Source organism: Lepisma saccharinum, chromosome 5, assembly GCF_977018435.1.
Source record: "Lepisma saccharinum chromosome 5, izLepSacc3.1, whole genome shotgun sequence".
NCBI lineage: Eukaryota > Metazoa > Arthropoda > Insecta > Zygentoma > Lepismatidae > Lepisma > Lepisma saccharinum.
In genome coordinates, this window is record NC_139233.1 from 8,287,496 (window position 1) to 8,307,716 (window position 20,221).

Sequence of the window (20,221 nt, forward strand, 5' to 3'; positions counted from 1 at the left end):
CAGGTTTAATTCTCTTCTGAAATACAGCTTCAGTTTTCATCTTAACTGCCCCTTAGGTAGGGATTTTTCATTAAATAAATATTTATTTTGTTAACTGCAAATCTTTAGTTAAGTCGAGGTCAAGTAAATAAATATTAAGAAAAACGAAATAAAAGGTCAAGAAAAGTCCAGAAAAAGTCAAGAATTCTGAATGCGTTATTTTGGTAGAAACCCTCTAATTGAACTAAAAACTACTGGTCCCTAAATTTCAAAGAGTTTGACTGCCCACTCTAACATAAATATATTTGACTAAACCTAAAATTTTGAGAAAAATTGGCTCCTCTGAGAAGTACCATTTAAATCATGTAGTAAGAGGTGCATTGTTTACTATGATTGCAAGTTTATTTTTAAATTACCTTCTAACATGTTCTATAGAAATACGTTATTATTCATTGAGAATGTTTTGTGTCGTACATTTTGACTTAATGTCCTACATTTTGGGACAGCATGTCCTACATTTCCCTTATAGCGATCTGGCAACCCTACGTACATCCAACGTCCATGGGAGAACTATCCAAAGAACAGGCAGTCAACCACTGATGAAATTCTGTTTGTATGTACGTACTGCTTTACATTTTACAGTACTGAATAGTGTATTTAGGTCTACGCCCCTTAAATTCACCATAATAAACGTGTTTTGTTCCTATAAACAGAGTTTTAATGCATTTTCTGCTGTGCCATTAGGTTATTTCAGTCAATCTGCACTTTCATTAAACTGGTCAACTTCCCCCCCCCCAATTAGTCTGGATTAATGAGGTTTTACTGTATTTGTAATTTATCAAAGTGAAACACCAGTGTAGATGAATTGACTTTCATATTTATGATAACAATTGATGGTGCAAGTAAGTTAATATCTATTTTACTCCTGGTTTAATTCCTATTCATACAGTTATAAAATTCCAACATAGATTTTTTGCAAATACTTCTAATTTTACCTTAAGGCGAAAACCAGAATCAAGAACATCAAGATGATAAAATGGCTTGAAGATATTATGGATTACGAAAACATGTTTTGAAACATCAAAATGTAAAATGCTATCACTTACAGTTTATTTGGGTTTGCCAAACTGCATCTGCCACACCCCATAATCCTGCTATAACAAAAAACATTATAGGTTGTGTAGGCGTCGGATGCCAGACGAACATTGTTATTATCATGGCCAAGTTGACGCAAGCTCCAAATGTGAAGACAGGAACTCGTCCAACATATTTGACAACTGGGCTCAGAGATAAGGAGAAAATAGCATCCATCACACCAAAGCAAATCATCACATAACCCACATTGTGAACTCCATAGCCACATGTTACAAAAGCCTAGAAGAAAAAATTGAAGCACATTAGAATTATATTAAAATTCAAGAATAAATTACTTTTTACACAATTATATTATCAAATAAATATTATACGAGGGCTATCCAGAAGTCACTCATGTTTCGGTGGGGTGCTGCTAGGGGCAGGGTGAGCACTGCCATTTTATGCAGGGACTTCCGCCCATTCTGTGTGCATCCAGCTGTGGATGTGTGAAGTTCGTGTTGCTTCTCCTCTGTTCATAATACATTGTTAACATGAGTGCTCCGATTGAAAATCCCACCAGTTGTGAAGTGAGGTCGGTCATATGATTTTTGTTGGCGAAAGACACTAAACCGATCGCAATTCATTGACAACTGTGTGAAGTTTACGGTAAAGATGTGATGAGTGAAAGTGGAGTGAGGCGTTGGTGCCTCATGTTTAAAGATGGCTGCATAAATATATACGATGAAGACCGAAGTGGGCTACCGATCATTGTGACAGAAGAACTGGTCACAAAAATCAATGACAAGGTTCGTGAAGATCGCCGTTTCATGACAATGCCTGCCCGCACTCGGCCAACCGGATGCAGGAACCTTTACAGGCCTTTCATTGGGAGGTTTTCAACCATCCGTCATATAGACCGGATCTCGCACGAAGTGACTAGCACTTGTTTCCCCACATGGAGACCTGGCTAGCAACGCAGCCCTTTGATTATGACACAGAAATGGTTGAAGTCACAGGCATCAACTTTTTATGACAATGGACTTTGTAAGCTTGTTCATCACTATGATAAGTGCCTAAACTTGTATGGCGACTATGTCGAAAAGTAGTGTAAAAGTGTAGCTTCAAAATGTACATAATAAAAAATGTCTACTTTCACTTGTCTTCTTTTTATTCCAAAATATGAGTTACTTTCTGGATAGCCCTCGTATATACACACATACATATAGATTCTCTCTATTGATTGGTAGGTTGACACTTCTACTGTTATATTTACCTATCTTAAAAGAAATTATAATCCAGCTGTGGTGGTCTGGTCGGTAGGGCATCTGGCTGCCACGTGGGAGACCTCGGTTCGATTCCCAGGGTGGGTGATCTAAGGTCGGAATTTTCCAGCCTTGTCTCTGCATAAAGTGGCTCCAGGGTTCACACAGCCTCAAATAAATGGGTACCTGAGGCCAACCGTGGGGGGTAGTAGCCAGAGTGTGGTGTTGTTCATATCATCTCCAAAATGGGCGAGATCGAAAATGTGTGAGGCCTACCCCCACATCCCCCTAAATGTGCCTTCATGGCATGTAAATTTATAGGATAATTGATAAAGCGAGGCTGAAGTAACATCCACATTCATTAATTTAAGAGCACTTAGTATGGTATCCCTAAAAATACTGGCCACCATATTCCCAAGACCTCAATCCCAGCATGTCTAGCCTCTGGAAGGATGTGGTGAATTAATTTTACTAATCCACCACAATCTTCCTTTCTTTCCCTTCCCCCTTCTTTTGCCTCCGGGATCAATGTTTATCCGATTGTTGAGTTACACCACCTGGTGTGTTTTTTAAGAAACTTCCTCCTTTTCCGCGTGACTGCGTTCTGTCTTTCTATTGGCCAAGACAGCCTTTGCCGAGTGCTTGTTTTGTATCCGCTTGCCCGACGGAGAACACAGCAGACTAAGACACAAGGAGATACTGACTGGGCAGCAAGAGAGAGCAGCCGGAGATGGCACAGTGAGCAGTGGGTTGATTGTTCTGGATAGGTTAATAGTATAATGGACTTAGTGCAGTAAGAGGGATCGGTTACGTCGTTTCGATGTTGTGGAAGTGTTGGATGGTCTATTCAGTTTCATTGTGTTGAGCACTTTGATTTGTTGGTTTAGTGTTTCTTAGTGAGTCTTGTAAAAAATTTGGTGGATGTGCCCTTTTTGTAATTTATATGGCCAACACTCCTGTAGTGTCAGACAACGGAACCATTATTTCAGGTAATGTTAAACAAGTAGATTGTAAGACCTGTGAACGTCTCAAAACTGAAAAACTCATTATTCAATTACAATCCAGGATTTGAACCCCATTTTTTATGATAACAAGTTATAAGTTATTTCCTTGAATTTGAGAATGCCAGAAGATTTGTAACAGTGTTGAGAATACAATAAAAGTAAACAAGGAGAGCTTAGGTGAACGGTTTTTGTTGTACTTCATATTGTTCTGTTGAATTAGTGTCTTTAAAATTGTGAATACAATTTACATATACTGTTCATTGTAATCAAAGAATAAAAATATTAAAATAAATCAAACGTTGAAATCATTGCTGGCATCTTATTTATCGTTGTTCATAAGTTCTGTAAGTTTAGTGACAAAAGGTGTGACTTTGGTTGGTAAGTTACGTATTGACTCATATGGTTTAGCGTATTTTTCATTCCTGATTTATAATAACATATTCTGTGTTCATATAAGTTTTGGATCCTCGGAGAACATTTGTGCCCCAGAAACAGTACGTAGAGAGAGGCATTGCACGCTTATGATTGGAACCAGTTGCCCAGTCATACTGCTTCTCAGAAGTCACCCTGTTATGTTGCAAGTAATATGTTACTAGGGTAGGAAACATGCCCAAAAACATGAGGGATGTACAGCCTTAGTCCTTAGTTAGCAAAAAGTACATCGGTTTGGTAGTCAAAAGGTTATCGGTTTGGGTGGATTGGTGGTTGCCCATAACTTGGCCAATACCCGAGTTGACTCCATAAGAATAAAAAGGCAAAGTTGTTACAAGGACTAAAGGAGATGTATTGTAGCTGTGATTCTACAAGAAATTGTCAATAAATAATTATCCAATAATTTTCAGTGAAGGTAAAAACTACAATCCTTTATTACCTGCGTAAAATCAGCACTGATGTAACCTTGTTCTATTCCACTCCATACTGTAAGAGGTATGATGAGTATTTGGTATGGATTTTTCAAATGCAACATTGTAGCATAAAGTAATCTAAATCCAGTGAGCTGGTTACTACTGCCCTCTCGGTCCTTTTCACCATACCTGAAAAGGAATTATAATTGTGTATCATAAAATTTACAAAGAACCTGCCAATAAATTTTAATTAGAAGTGACATTTGGAACAGTAAATCAACTCTTTACATAGAATTAAAATGTGTTCCATTGAAGGTTTTAACATAATACTAAATATAAAATGCAATGAAAATGAACTTTAATTAATTAAAATATTATATGCTCCATGTGTTGACAAAATTCTTATCAATTATGTAACAAATAAAACATATTAAAACAAATAATATTAAACATTTTTTATCCACACACATGCATGTAAATTTACATCCCTCATAGGTTATAGGTGCTTTCTTGCCTTTCGTTAAAGCTGCCCCAGGTTCAAACACAAGTGAGAACTCCAAAATTCCAGTATTGTAAACAGTGGCATGCCCAGAATTTTCAAAAAAAGGGGGGGTTGCATACTTTTTCTTAGTAGTTAGCCTCCATTTTGTCACCTTTTTCTGCATTTGTGGTTGTGACCAGTGGCATGCCCAGGCTTTTTGAAAGGAGGGGGTTAGGTATACATTTTTTAATAGTCAGCCCTCATTTTGACATCTATTCCTGCATTTGATGTTCTTTTTTTTTAGGAATACTGAGCCAAAAGGGGCTTTTAAGCCCCCCCCCGACTTGGGCACACTACTGGTTGCAACCTCCCACAGCTTAGGCACACCATTGGTTGTAAACAAAAGTAGCCATGCCAGGAAGGCAGATTAGATCTGGGTGGATGTAAGCCTGGGAAAAGTTGCATGCATGAAAATACAAGTTGTGGTCATAATAACCAGCATGATAAACAAATAATTTATATCTGGCATGGAGACTGACTGATTGATTTTTATGTCCTGAGCACTTCAGCATGGATACTACTTTTGCCAGTCACACAACACGGGGATAAACCTCTTAACTAAAACAAAATTCAGGACAAGCACCTAACAAAAAAATAAAATGTCTGTTAAAAACTTCCTTGCTCAAGTCTTAAAACTAAATAATTATTCACTACTAAACAAGAACTAAAACTATATTGTCTGTGATGACAAGAATTAAAACTATGGTGTCTGAGAAAAGTGAAATAATCTTACCTAGGCTAAAAGCCAGGGTGCGAAATTCTGGGGGGGTATGGGGGGATTTCCCCCCACCAACAATCATGGCCCCGAAAATCCCCACCAACAAAAATTTTTGGGGAGGAGAGTTTTTGTTGCAACAAGCAAAAGATAAACAATTACTTTTAATTTCAAATATACTGTACTAAGAATAATATCAAATACACACAAATTACTGTAGTTGTGAGTGTTCAATGCTTTTTCTCTCTCAAGAGATAATTAACAAATCTACATCAATACACACAATAGAAGTAGAAAATAAGAATGGAAAACAATAACAACTATGAAATCTAAATGATTTATATTAACATAAAGCAAAAACTTAATAAAAACTTACACATAATAAAACCACTTCCACTATTTCATAATTTATTAACATCTTTAACCAGTTAGTAAAGGATGTAGTTTGCTACTTTATAATATCTGATTTATTTAAAAGTAACAAATTTATTTATTTTTGGATAATTAATAATAATAATATATTTTTAATTTAGTAATTTATTTTGACTTTTAATAACATTATAAATATGTATATTGTATAATTTATATGTATGTTTGTGGGGAGAGGGTTTGTAGATTAAGATCTTTCTCCCCCCCCCAAAAGTCTTAAATGATTTCACACCCTGCTAAAATATGAGGTTGTAAAGGGGCACTCAGCACACAGATGGACAAACAAAGGACAACATAGTCCTACAGAGGATTATACTGGCTGTAGATTCAGATGCCAGAGCCTCGTTAGCCTACAAGAAGTCCTTATGAGCATGTAGTGGACGGCAGGTTGGTTTTTGGGTGCCTTACCGGAAGGCCACCCCTTGTACCCCTTCGCATGGAGACAGTGGAGCAAATGCCCTTGTTGCAATCCCACTCCCCACCAGGTCTCGTCATCAGAACCACTCTGCAGAAAATATTCAGAATCAATTGACAATCAAAGTTTAGTTCTTCTACATGTATTAAATATTGGTTTCAGAAACAAATACTTATGGCATTGTTGCATTATAAATACAGTGGTCCCTCTATAATCCAGCACTTCGCCAATCCGACCCCTCCAGCAGTCTGGCGTTCAGCGAGCTTGAAAGGGAAAACCAATTACTGTCGGTGTTCGAGACCTTGGCACGAGGTAAACACTAGGCTCAGTATAGCAATCTGTACGCGTCATTGTCAGTGGCATAGCATGAGCATTTCAGATGGGAACGCCAAGTTAGAAGGAAGGGTAGGCCTTTTTTTTTTTTTTTGCTTACGAGTTTACTTATGGAATTAGCCGACATATGTATTGTTTATTTAAAATCACAATCTCATTGTGTTTATTACATTAAGTCAGCCGGGTTCCGATAAAACATGATCCATGCTTGTTTTATCTAGAAAATAAGATGCCTCAGTGTGCAACAAATGCTTGGAGCACTGGTGTTTTATACATTTTTAATTAGATTGCTCAAGTCAGAAACACCGCACACCATTCGGAGTATTTTGCTCCACACGTAACACATGTGTAGCAAAACAGTATTTTATAATCAAGGAAACCTTTCGGCATGACATAAGGCATGACGCAAGTAATTAAAAAAAAACTACCTGAATCACAAGTGCCTCTAGAACAACACTAGACTTCATTGATGTGGATGATACAACTATTGATTGATTTGGTTCATTTTACTTCACTTTCTACCACTTTTGGCTAATCGCAAATATGAATATGAGTGATGATATTGATGAAGAGACACTCACAAAGAACATGCGTAGGCCGGGATTCGAACCGGAAACCTCTGGCGTCTTAGATCATACGATGTTAAGAGTTTTGAAACGAATGCTAAACATTTCCACTGGCACAATATTAGGCAGTTAGATATTAACGAAAAAATATTTTTTTAAATAAATAGTTTTGTGGGTTAGGTGATAGAGCAGCCACAGGCTGAACTTCTACCACGAGGACTTTATCAACTTGTTTGACAAAAACTTTTTTGTTCTTTTAGTTTTTAATGCACTTCACTGTTCTTGCGATAAATTACAGTGGTCCTTAAAGATACGTCAGTCAATATCGCTTATTGTAGCATCACACAGCACGAGAAGAGGAACGAGCGCAAAAAACCGGGTAGGAATTATACTTCTGTCGTCTGCATTGGTAGTACAGCGCCTTGAATCGGAAGGCAGAAAAGGTCACATGGTCCCTAGAACCAATCAGGTGCTCTGTACGCCTGCGTATGGCGAGAGCATTTTGCCCATGCTGTAGAGATCCACGCCACAAGCTTTCCCTCCTCCTCTGTGTCTACAGGCAGGCATGGTCCTGTACGCCAAACCTAGCCGGCGTCCGGCAAGCAAAGACATTAGAGAAATGCTACAAGGAGAGCTGTTAGTGGAGCATTGTAGACGGATCTCGAAAAATAGCTTTTATAAGGCCATAATGCTCAAACATGTACAGGGTGATTCTAAAGGTAGGGTACAAACGAAAACCACAGATACCTCCCATGAAATAGAGACGAAAGTGCCCCTTCCACTTTGCCGAGAGATGCCTCCGTGAGGAGCTAGACAACGCCGAAAACGTGTGAAAATGAACTTCACACCTCTGTACAGCCAGTACCAGTGAAGATAGAAAGGCGGAACAAACGAAGTCAAAAGGAACACCAAAGTCACCCATCCGAAAAACACTAGGCGGCAGCTGCGCAACGCATGCACATGGGGTCCCACAAAGGAAATAGGAGTGTCCCGCAAGACAAGTGAAGGGAAAGGGTAGCGATCGACAACGGTAGGGACAAAAGAAGCAATGAAGCATGAAGGAACAATTGCACAGCAGGAAACAAACACCATGACTGAAGCAGTGTAGTCGAGAAAAGTAGTGCGGGGTTGCAGAACCACGGGAGGACGACGTAGAACGAAGAAACACACCCAGAATGCAAGCAAAGTGGTCCGTGACACTCGACAGGCAACAGACGCGTACATGGTTTGGGGCAGAAATGGCGACGCTGGCAGTGCAGCAATTGGGGAATCCACAAACACAGTGGGGAGACACCGCAGCAAGAACAAAGCACGGTGTAACAAAACAGAAAGAGGACTGGACGGGGAATGGTACCTGCCAAGGAGACAACTAATGTTCTCTTTGTTGCACCATGCTTTGTTCTTGCTGCGGTGTCTCTCCTCTGTGTTTGGGGACTCCCCAAGCACTGAACCACCAGCGTCGCCATTTCTGCCCCGAACCATGTACGCGTCTGTTGCCTGTCGAGTGTCACGGACCACTTTGCTTGCATTCTGGATGTGTTTCTTCGTCCTACGTCGTCCTCCCGTGGTTCTGCAACCCCGCACTACTTTTCTCAACTGCACTGCTTCAGTCATGGTGTTTGTTTCACGCTGTGCAATTGTTCCTTCATGCTTCATTGCTTCTTTTGTCCCTACCGTTGTCGATCGCTACCCTTTCCCTTCACTTGTCTTGCGGGACACTCCTATTTCCTTTGTGGAACCCCATGCGCATGCGTTGCGCAGCTGCCGCCTGGTGTTTTTCGGATGGGTGACTTTGGTGTTCCTTTTGACTTCTTTTGTTCCGCCTTTCTATCTTCACTGGTACTGGCTGTACAGTGGTGTGAAGTTCATTTTCACACTTTTTCGGCATTGTCTAGCTCCTCACGGAGGCATCTCTCGGCAAAGTGGAAGGGGCACTTTCGTCTCTATTTCATGGGAGGTATCTGTGGTTTTCATTTGTACCCTACCTTTAGAATCACCTGCATATAATTAGTCTCGTTTTACTTTATATTTACAGCATTTATGCATTTTTAAAATTTTAAATCAGGGAACGCCGGGCGTATGGGCGTACTAGGACGCTACGCTACTGGTCATTGTTGCACTAATTGTTACACTAATTTCAATTTTAATATACGTTCATATTTTGTAATATCTTGTGCAATAAACATAGGTTTTGCTATTAAAATGCATTTTTTTAAATGAACCTCCACTAACCCGGCATTTTCGTTAATTCGGCAGTCCTCTGATCTGAGGGATTACTGTAATGCATTAATTGTGATGATGAGGATAAATGACGAGCTGATGCTTAATTTAGTCCAGCACTCCAGTAATCTTCCTGGTTGGCATTACTTTATTTTCAAAATTATATTTGCATGCTTGCATGTACTTCAGTTCACTTATATTAATGGATGTACCAACTGTTCATTACTTTTTATAGTGCTCTCCTCAATATTAAATTTGTTCTTTCAGAAAACTATTGGATTGATTGATTTAGTTTTACTTCATTTTTCTGCCACTTTTGGCTAATCGCAAAGATGAAGCTGAGTGGTGTAATGAATGTAGAGATAATAACAAAGATATAGGAATGACATAACATGAGCTCCACAGAGGATTATACAGTCTGCAAGTCAAGACACCAGAGCCTTGCTATTCTGCAAAAAGCAGTCCAGTGTGTACTACGTGGAAGGAAAGTTGACATTAAGGTGTCTTTGAAAAGTGTCCCCCCTTATACCTTGGGAGACTATTGAATTCCAGATGACAATGTAGATGTGTGTTTGTGCACTGAAAGCTACATTTTTCTTGTAAAATATGGACAAATGAACATTAGTGGAAGTTCTGTGAAATATCTAGATATAACTTACCTTGTAAGGTTTATATAAATTTATAAAATTATAAATTTTAATATATATATTATTATTTATATAATTATTTTTTTAACAAGACTAACCCCATATGCTAATGAAATTATAGGTGATTATCAATGTGGATTTAAACGTAACAGATCAACTACAGATCAAATTTTTCACATCAGACAGACACTTGAAAAAAAGTGGGAATATAATCAAAATGTCCATCAGCTATTCATTGATTTCAAAAAAGCATATGATTCTGTCAAAAGATATAAATTATATAACATATTAGTAGAGTTTGGAATATCTAAGAAGCTTGTTAGTATGATAAAAGTATGTACCAGTGAAACAGAAAGTAAAATTCGTGTGGGTATTAATATGTCTGACAAATTTACAATTCATGATGGGTTAAAACAAGGAGATGCATTATTTGCTTTAGAATATGCTGTTAGGAAGGTAAAAGAAACTAACGAAGGACTAAAATTAAATGGTATGACTCAGTTGTTAGCATATGCAGATGATGTAGACTTATTAGGGGATGATATAAATACAATTAAGAATAATGCTAAAATATTTTTCAAAACTGCTAAAATATTTTTCAAAACTGCTAAAGATATAGGTTTGGAAGTTAAGAAAGAGAAAACTAAATATATGCTTACAGGCCGAAACCAAGTGTTAGGTAATAATCAAAATCTAATTATTGATAACAACTCATTTGAACCAGTTTCCAAATTCAAATACTTAGGAGTAATATTAACAAATGAAAATTATATTAAAGAGGAAATAAAAAGTAGGCTGAATTCAGGAAATGCATGTTACTTCTCTCTTAATAAACTTTTGTCTTCTCGTTTAATATCTAAGAAACTAAAAGTTAAAATATACAATATAATTTTGCCTGTAATATTATATGGGTGTGAAACTTCGTCCCTTACATTGAAAGAGGAACATGAATTGAGAGTATTTGAAAAAAAGATCCTTAGGAAAATCTTTGGACCTAAAAGGGATGTGGAGACGTGAGTGGAGAAGGTTACATAATTTAGAACTACATAATTTGTATTCATGTCCAATATTATTAGAATAATTAAATCAAGAAGACTTAGGTGGGCAGGCTATGTGGCACGAATGAGAGAGGAAAGAGGAGTTCACAGGATTCTTGTTGGGAAACCTGATGGTAAGAGACCAGTAGGAAGACCAAAACGAAGAGGGAGTGATAATGTTGAGATGGACCTAAAGGAAATCGGTAGCGATGGAAAAGAGTATATACAGGGTGATTCTAAAGGTATAGTACAAACGAAAACCACACATACCTCCCATGAAATAGAGACGAAAGTTCCCCTTCCACTTTGCCGAGAGATGCCTCCGTGAGGAGCTAGACAACGCCGAAAACGTGTGAAAATGAACTTCACACCTCTGTACAGCCAGTACCAGTGAAGATAGAAAGGCGGAACAAACAAAATCAAAAGGAACACCAAAGTCACCCATCCGAAAAACACTAGGCAGCAGCTGCGCAACGCATGCGCATGGGGTTCCACAAAGGAAATAGGAGTGTCCCGCAAGACAAGTGAAGGGAAAGGGTAGCGATCGACAATGGTAGGGACAAAAGAAGCTATGAAGCATGAAGGAACAATTGCAGAGCGGGAAACAAACACCATGACTGAAGCAGTGCAGTTGAGAAAAGTAGTGCGGGGTTGCAGAACCACGGGAGGACGACGTAGGATGTAAAAACACACCGAGAATGCAAGCAAAGTGGTCCGTGACACTCGACAGGCAACAGACGCGTACATGGTTCGGGGCAGAAATGGCGGCGCTGGCGGTGCAGCGCAAGGGGAGTCCCCAAAAAACAGTGGGGAGACACCGCAGCAAGAACAAAGCACGGTGCAACAAAAGAGAAAGAGGACCGGACGGGGAATGGTACCTGCCAAGGAGACAACAAATGCGGGATGAGGGATTCCCCGTAGCAGCACCGAGGGGATGTCACACAGAGGTTGTGCGCCAGCAGGACAAACACAGCAACTACGGGCACAGGAGGTTATTGCTAATGAAAGGTGCACGTACAGATAGGACCACCTACCCCGTACTGACGTTGTAACAAACGTCGTGATGGGGCCCAATCAGCCTCTTAGAAATGAAGCCGGAGGCACATCGCTTGGTGGGAGCGGGCGAAAGGCTGCTGGAGTGTCGTACGGACCCCACCACTCCGTAAGGTGGACGACACTAATGGACGAGGTCGGAATGTTTCCATCCCGATCACCAGGTCTACCGTTCCCAGACCTGACGCGGCTGCTTGCTTCCGAGCGCAACCCCAGCCGAACAACTAGAGTCCCTCCTCGGCCGCAGCCTTCTGCTCCGAAACCAAGCGTGGCCTCACACAACCGCAGCCGCACACTGCCGCGTGGGTGTGAGACCGGGCCGAGCAAGGCTGGACAGATAAACTGCGTGGGACAATCGTGTAATGAAGCTACGTGGGGGTATGCACGTCTGTTCAACTGCTGGGTTACCCCACATTGGTGTACACAAACACCACACGATCGTACATAGTGCTCCCCGTCGGCTCGAGCAAGACGGACGAAGTACGTGTTGTGGGTGAATGGGGCAAGAATGAATGACGCTACATGTGTTCCACGATGACAAGGCCCCAGAGTACATGGCCCCACCTGACAGCAGTGGTCAGGTAGTGAAGGGCACAGGCACGGGTGGCTCAGGAACGTCAGCTGATTGTACCACAGCGCCGTGCGGACGTGTGGGCTGATTGGAAGTGCAGCATCAGGGAGCGTGTCAGTGAAAGAGCCGGTGCGGTGGTGGTGTGCTTGACGTACGACAATTGAGTACGTTGTTTCGAAGCCGTTGTGACCAGTATGTGTGTGTGTGCCACCTGTGCACTGCAGTACAGTATTCCATAATTGGCACTATCCTCACCGTACCATGGAACGCTACACATTTGTAGAACTGAGGGACATGCATTTTGTCTACGGCCTTGCAGATGGCAATGGCCGAGCAGCTGCACGCCTTTATCGCGGACAGTATCCGGAGAGGCGACAACCCGGCAGCAGGTTGTTTTCGAACGTGCACCGTACCCTTGGTCAATCGGGTGTGTTACGTGCAGGCCATCATGTCGGTCACCCAAGACATGTGCGCACCGCGGCGGTCGAGGAGGACGTACTTGCTCGCGTGGACGACACACCGTCCACTAGCACCCGTAGCATTGCACGTGCAGTGGGAGTATCACACTCGACAGTGTGGCGTGTCCTTCATGATGATCTGCTGTATCCCTATCATCCACAGCGAGTCCACGCGTTGCAGGCTGGGGATTACCCACGACGTGTGGAATTCTGTCAACGACTGTTGCAGTTTTGTACCGACAATCCCCGTTTTTTGCGACATGTGCTTTTCACGGATGAGGCAACATTCACCCGTGAGGGCATCTTCAATTGCCGAAACAGCCATGTGTGGGATTATGAAAATCCACATGCAGCAGTCGAGGTGCACCATCAGACCCAGTTTGCAGTGAATATCTGGGCAGGTATCATCGATGAACAGATTATCGGTCCATACCTGCTGCCACCACATTTAAATGGCCGCCTCTATCGCACCTTTCTTGCATCAGTCCTTCCAGAGCTGCTAGAAGATGTACCCCTCAACGTGCGACATCGTATGTGGTTTCAATTGGATGGAGCACCTGCACATTTTGATGGCACAGTGCGAACCCTTTTGCACCGTACCTACCCACAGCGCTGGATCTGCAGAGAGGGGCCCGTCCCCTGGCCCGCCCGTTCGCCTGACCTCACACCAATGGATTTCTTCTTGTGGGGCCATGTGAAAACACTCGTCTACGAGACCCCGGTGCCTGACAAGGAAACATTCGTAGCGCGGATACTTGCAGCATCGGCCGAGGTGTATACCATGCCAGGGATTTTTGATAGGGTTCGCTAGAATTTCCTGCGACGCTGCAATGCCTGCATTGAATATGGTGGTCGTCAATTTGAGCAACTTTTGTAACAATGTCAGTCCGGGGTACGACTACGTACTACGTACTATTCCTATCTGTAAGTGCACCTTTGCGTGGCAATAAACCTCCTGTGCCCGTAGTTGCTGTGTTTGTCCTGCTGGCGCACGACTTCTGTGTGACATCCCCTCGGTGCTGCTACGGGGAATCTCTCGTCCCGCATTTGTCGTCTCCTTGACAGGTACCATTCCCCGTCCGGTCCTCTCTTTTGTTGAACCGTGCTTTGTTCTTGCTGCGGTGTCTCCCTACTGTGTTTGGGGACTCCCCACGTGCTGCATGTGTTTGTTTCCCGCTGTGCAATTGTTACTTCATGCTTCATTGTTTCTTTTGTCCCTACCGTTGTCGATCGCTACCCTTTTCCTTCACTTGTCTTGCGGGACACTCCTATTCCTTTGTGGAACCCCATGCGCATGCGTTGCACAGCTGCCGCCTAGTGTTTTTCGGATGGGTGACTTTGGTGTTCCTTTTGACTTCGTTTGTTCCGCCTTTCTATCTTCACTGGTACTGGCTGTACAGAGGTGTGAAGTTCATTTTCACACGTTTTCGGCGTTGTCTAGCTCCTCACGGAGGCATCTCTCGGCAAAGTGGAAGGGGAACTTTCGTCTCTATTTCATGGGAGGTATGTGTGGTTTTCGTTTGTACTATACCTTTAGAATCACCCTGTAGATCTTGCTCAAGATAGGGACAGATGGAAGGACTGTGTTGCTGAAGCCATGAACCTTCGGGTTTAAGAAGGCTAGAGAGTGAGTGAGTGATTGAGTTAGTTAGTTAGTTAGTTAGCTTACCTTGTTAGAGGATCCACAAGAAAACCAACAAGAACGGATGAACACAAGGCACAAGCAAGGTATATTCCTGCCAATGTGTATAATTTGTCATCTTCAGGCCTGCCGGCACTACCTCCGCTGCTGTTATCAGCTACAAATTCTGCCGGGCAGTACTCTGTGCCACACTGCCATAAATGTGATGCATTTTCTGCAACATCTTTCTGGTCACCGCTGGACAGAACTATGGAAAATTTAGTTACGAGTTAACAATATAATGATTGATTGATTGGTCAATTATTTAATAGATTCATGGAATTTAACATTTTGGGTAGATTAGCACTTAAAATATTTTGCACCTGTTACACTACATGGGGTCCAGCCCCTTACCATAACGTAAATAACGTAAATGTAATGTCATATATCTAAAATTTTAATATATTTTGACTTCGATTAAAAGATGAGGCTGTAAAGGGGCACTCAGCACACATAAGGACAAACACAGGACAAACACAGGACAACACACACACAGTCCTACGAAGATTATACTGGCTGTAGGTGCAGATGCAAGAGCCTTATTAGTCTGCAAAATGCAGTCCAGGGGGTACTACTATAATGATAGAATCACTACAAGATCCTTTTTTTATTATTATTTTTTATGTATGTTTAATATTATTTTATTTAGTGACAGCTATCCTTCTTTTTTAATGCAGTTTCAAATGTAACTTGCTGTAGGGATGACCTACATGACGGTGAAAGCCTGCCGGCAGAAAACTGTTAGTTTTAAAATGTTGTCCTTTCAACCTGAGGGGTGTTGGAAAAAGTTCCGTTTTCTGTTTTTTTTTTTCGATTCGCCTATATAAGGGAACCGATTGAGTAACGGGGGTTGGCATTCTCATGTGTTTTGGGCTAGAGGAGAGACCTTTGGAAGGTTCTTCGGTTCCGGTAGAGTTGTGGGGCTGGTCAACCATTTGTTTTCAATGAACTGCATACATAAGTCCACACATTTTTTCTTGATTCGTTTGGTGACAAGCTAAAGCTTAGTTTCGGTGGACATTTGTTATTATTATTAGAGAAACGTTGTATCTGAGGGAATTAAGGGACACGTTTAATTTCAAGTACAGCGCATAATTAGTTATTGTAATTTCAACCAAATTTAGTCTATTTCTTAGAGGCCATTTTAATTATAAACAAGAAAGGGAGGGAATTCGAGAAACCTGTCATGTATACTAGTGACAAGCTAGATTCATTTTTTAACTAGTACTGCTGGTCTAGGCCAGCGTAAGAACCTCTCATATATATATATATATATATTACAGTGTTGCAATTAAAAGAGGATCATGTCATTTTTATGTGGTGTTATTTCATATGTAATTATTTGTACATATTTAAGCAACAAAATAAATAGAATTTTTATATATTTTTAATCTGAACGTCCGAACTTTCATTCATGCGAAAGGAAAGAGTTTCCCTTATATCCATGGTACAGAAAAATATCATGAATTTGTATGGTGAATTTGTATGGTAGTTATTCTAAGATGTGTTATTTCGAATGAACCGTATTGTTAGTTGAATGAACCGTATTGTTAGTTTATTATGTTTTTGCATCTTATTCACCTGTGGCAGTAACGGAACAAGTAACAGGTAGAGCCAGGCCAGGTTAATGTTAAACAGAACAAAAGAAGTAAAACACTACGTGGAAGTGAAGTTGATAATCTGGTATAGTATGTGGAAAGGTCATCCTTACAGAATGAAACAAATTAAGAACTTATGCGTGGCATGAGTAAAATGTTTCTTCAAATTTCACACCTACAGGGTTTTCCAAAGTCCTTCCCACATTTAAATTCTTATAACTTTGTAACAAACATAAATATTTCAGTGAAATAAAGCTAGTACTTCATAGTCTGTCGTCCTCATTGCCTCACTTCCAACTGAGCACCATTCAACATTGATGCATTCATGCAATCTCGTCCTGAATCCGAAATGCCCAAGATGACTGAAGATACCGTGCTTTGAGGTTATCCAGATCTCTTGGCTTTTCTGCATACACTTCTGTCTTGGCAAATCCCCACAGCCAAGACAATCATAAAGCAATTGATTGACAATGAGTACAATGGTGGGGACACAGCTGCAATGCCTCTTCCATTTACTGCACAATTAGCTAGGGATCTCATTATCACTGGTTTGATGTGTGTGACAATCCACCAGTTTAGGTGAAAATCTAGAGATTAGCCACGATGTGAGTGTTGTGCCAGTTTCTTCTGCTGAGTGTGAGCGTGGATTGTTCCATGAATCAAAACATCACTGATAACAGAAATAGGCTTGAAATTGACCCTTTATGTTCATCGATGTTTCTATTATTAAAGTGTCCACCAGTTGCCTATTTCAATACTACAAATTATGCACAACTGTGGTTGAAGTTGGAACAAGACAATCCATTACGTTGCTCTTGGGTTTTGGAGGTATGGTATCATATCCCACCCCTACACACTGGAAATTTCTTAAATACCACACTGACTAAATCCAATAATAAATTAGTGTTGTACACTGTTAATATGACAATCAAAACTGAATAAAAATTAATCATTTCTCATTAAATCTAATAATCAAAAGTAACAACCAGTGTCTAATTATGGATTTTTCATGGGCATTGCATCCTTCTACTTTCATTACTACCGATCTGTTGCTTTGTAAGAAAACAATCCAAAAACTGGATTTCAATGTTGGTTGCAGTTTACATGCCTTTCCTCTACATATAAGTTTCATAAATATATGTGCCATGCTATAATCAGAGGAAAAGATTAATGGTCAACTTGCTTTACTAAATTTGAGAATTTTAAAACAGTTGGTTTAACAAAGCTAGTCTTCGAGCTTAAGTGAACATGAATACAACGCTTCATTGGTGAGCTCAACTTAAAGAGTGCAGTATGGGTCTTATGGCGACAGTGTTGCTACATGATACACACATTGAACATAAAATAATAATTAACTCCTTTGAGAACTATTTAAAATGAGAATGAGCACACATGAACAATAAACTACTTGAAGACCATGGGAGCCTATTCACAAACTTTTGCCTGGACATCCATCGCCCCTTTCTCTCTTCCCAACAGGGGTTTGCAGTGAGTGGCAACAGCCAGCAGGTGAGTCATGTCTCCCCAAATCACGGTAGACAAAAGAAAGGAATACTTCTTTCTTGGATGGTCTGAATTGTAACAAAGCGTAGACCATCAAAACCTTACATTCCCTCCGCTTTTTGCACAGTTATTATTTTTGTCTTGAAATGTTTACGGTATTTCTTTCTGAAAACAACTCTCTTGTTTTGGGCTGGTGATCATATACGAGCCAATACTGATCCCCTAAGTTGGGATCGCCAATATTTACATTTTGACTATGACCAACAGTGTGAAAACATACCTGTAGATGATATGAGGTTCCCCCACACTTGGGAACTCTGGAAGAATAAAAAGAATATTCCAAAGAACCTTGTCACAATTGTTTCAGCGCTTTCGCCAACCATCTCCGCATAAAGGTTGCCAACCTGTGTGAGGTAAGTGCATTTGGCAGACCACATGGGGGCAGCTCCGAGACCGACGATGATGGCCCCCGGGATAAGGGTATAGTACTCAGGATAAAACTGTGCAGCGATGTACGTGGAGTAACACAGCATGGCAAAAGCAAGCGTCCACTTTGCTGTAAACTTGTTTATGAGCAACGTTGGCAAGAATATGCAGGAGACCACCAGAGCACCATACACCGTGGCAAGGGACGCCGTTCCAAGCTCGGCATTTATGGAACTCTGAAGGTTGGCCATGCTTTGGTAAGCTGTGAACAGCAGGGTGAATGAAAAACTGATGGCGATGATGTTCTTAAGTATTTTCTTCCTTTCGGATTTAGGGAATTCACTTGCCAGCTTTCTGTACAGTTCCGCATTGTTTTCATTTTTGGTAGCTTCACTGTTGGGCTTCCCCTGAGGGTCTGTTGCGTCAATGGTGAAGGCAACATTGCTGATGCCACCACCCAGTTTCTCTTCATTTTTGTTTTCCATTTTGACAAACCTGAAAACAGATTTATAGCCTGATTAGAACATTTTATCTATGGATTATTGGTAACATATATCATAGCGTTTTATCTTTTAAGGAATATCCTTGCAATCATCTTATCATCAAGAATTAGGTCATGATGCACGTAGTATTTGCAGGAGATTAGATTTTTAAACATATTAGATTTTGAGAGGAGTAAAGCAGAATTACCCCAAAACGAATCCGTTCATTACTACAATTGAAAATTCATACTTCAATTTTCTTTGTTCAGTTCTAAAAAAAAATGGCAAGAATTGGAGACATATACGAGGGTCACTATTTATATTTTGAGCCTTGGCAACACTGATTGAAGTTAGGCGCGATTTGACGTTTGCACGGAATCGTCTGGCATTATTGACCATAACGTACTTCAAATGTTTTGTCAATAGCTTCATTTGTGTTGTTTATGTTGCCTTGGAAATTGCGCGACAACAATAAAATGGAATTAACTCGTGAACATTTTTGTTCGATGATTTTTTACGATTTTCGACGTGGATTATCAAGACAAGAGTGCATCGATCAACTTCCTTCCACATTTGGCGATGAAGCCCCATCCTTTGCCACTGTGAAACGCTGGTATAACGAATTTAATAGTGGCCGCCATTCGCTCACCGACGAGATTCGCGAAGGTCGTCCAAAATCAATTGTTGTTCAAGAAAACATTGATGCTGTGCAAAACCTAATACTGCAAGATCGTCATGTGACATACTGTGAGATTGAGGCAACCATAGGCATTAGTTCCACCAGCATATATAAAATATTACATGATCATTTAGCTGTGAGAAAGGTATGTTCTCGTTGGATCCCACACAATTTGACAAAAACTCAAAAAGACGCTCGCGTCAATTGGTGCAAACAAATGCTCAATAAATAAAATCGTGGTGCTTCAAAAGACGTATATAAGATTGTAACAGGTGACGAAGCATGGATATATGCATATGAGCTGGAACGTAAACAGCAGTCGACTGTATGGGTGTTTCAAGATGAACCCAATCCAACAAAAGTTGTTCGCGCTCGAAGCACATGGTCGCCTGTTTTTTCGGGAAAACTGGTCATGTGGCTGGCAACTGTGCCTTTAGAGGAACGTAGAACGGTCAACTCTGAATGGTACACAACAAATTGTTTGCCAGAGGTCTTCGGTCAAATACGGAAAACAAACAAACGCCGTCGGATCATTCCTCATCAAGACAATGCCAGCTGTCACACATCTCGTCTAACAAACAACCGGCTTTATGAACAGTCAAAAAATAGATGGCCTCCCCGATGGCGCAGTGGTTCGATTCCCGGTGGAGGCACATAGTGGTTCGGATCCCACTTTAAACTGTAGGTCCAGTCCCGATTAGCC

At 40.8% G+C, this 20,221-nt stretch overlaps 1 protein-coding gene across 4 annotated transcripts in view; it reads right to left on the reverse strand.

Moving 5' to 3' along the window:
* The window catches only part of LOC145987646 (UNC93-like protein), a 48,431-nt gene that overhangs the window by 7,724 nt on the left and 20,486 nt on the right, over nt 1-20,221 (reverse strand). For all 4 annotated transcript variants that reach the window (XM_083122136.1, XM_083122135.1, XM_083122137.1 and 1 more), the window contains exons 2-5: nt 18,212-18,852; nt 14,819-15,038; nt 4,191-4,353; nt 1,086-1,353 (exon numbers count right to left, since the gene is read on the reverse strand). In XM_083122136.1, the coding sequence (XP_082978262.1) occupies nt 1,086-1,353; nt 4,191-4,353; nt 14,819-15,038; nt 18,212-18,842 (1,282 nt within the window). In that variant the 5' untranslated portion in view covers nt 18,843-18,852. The remainder of the gene's footprint in view (nt 1-1,085; nt 1,354-4,190; nt 4,354-14,818; nt 15,039-18,211; nt 18,853-20,221) is intronic.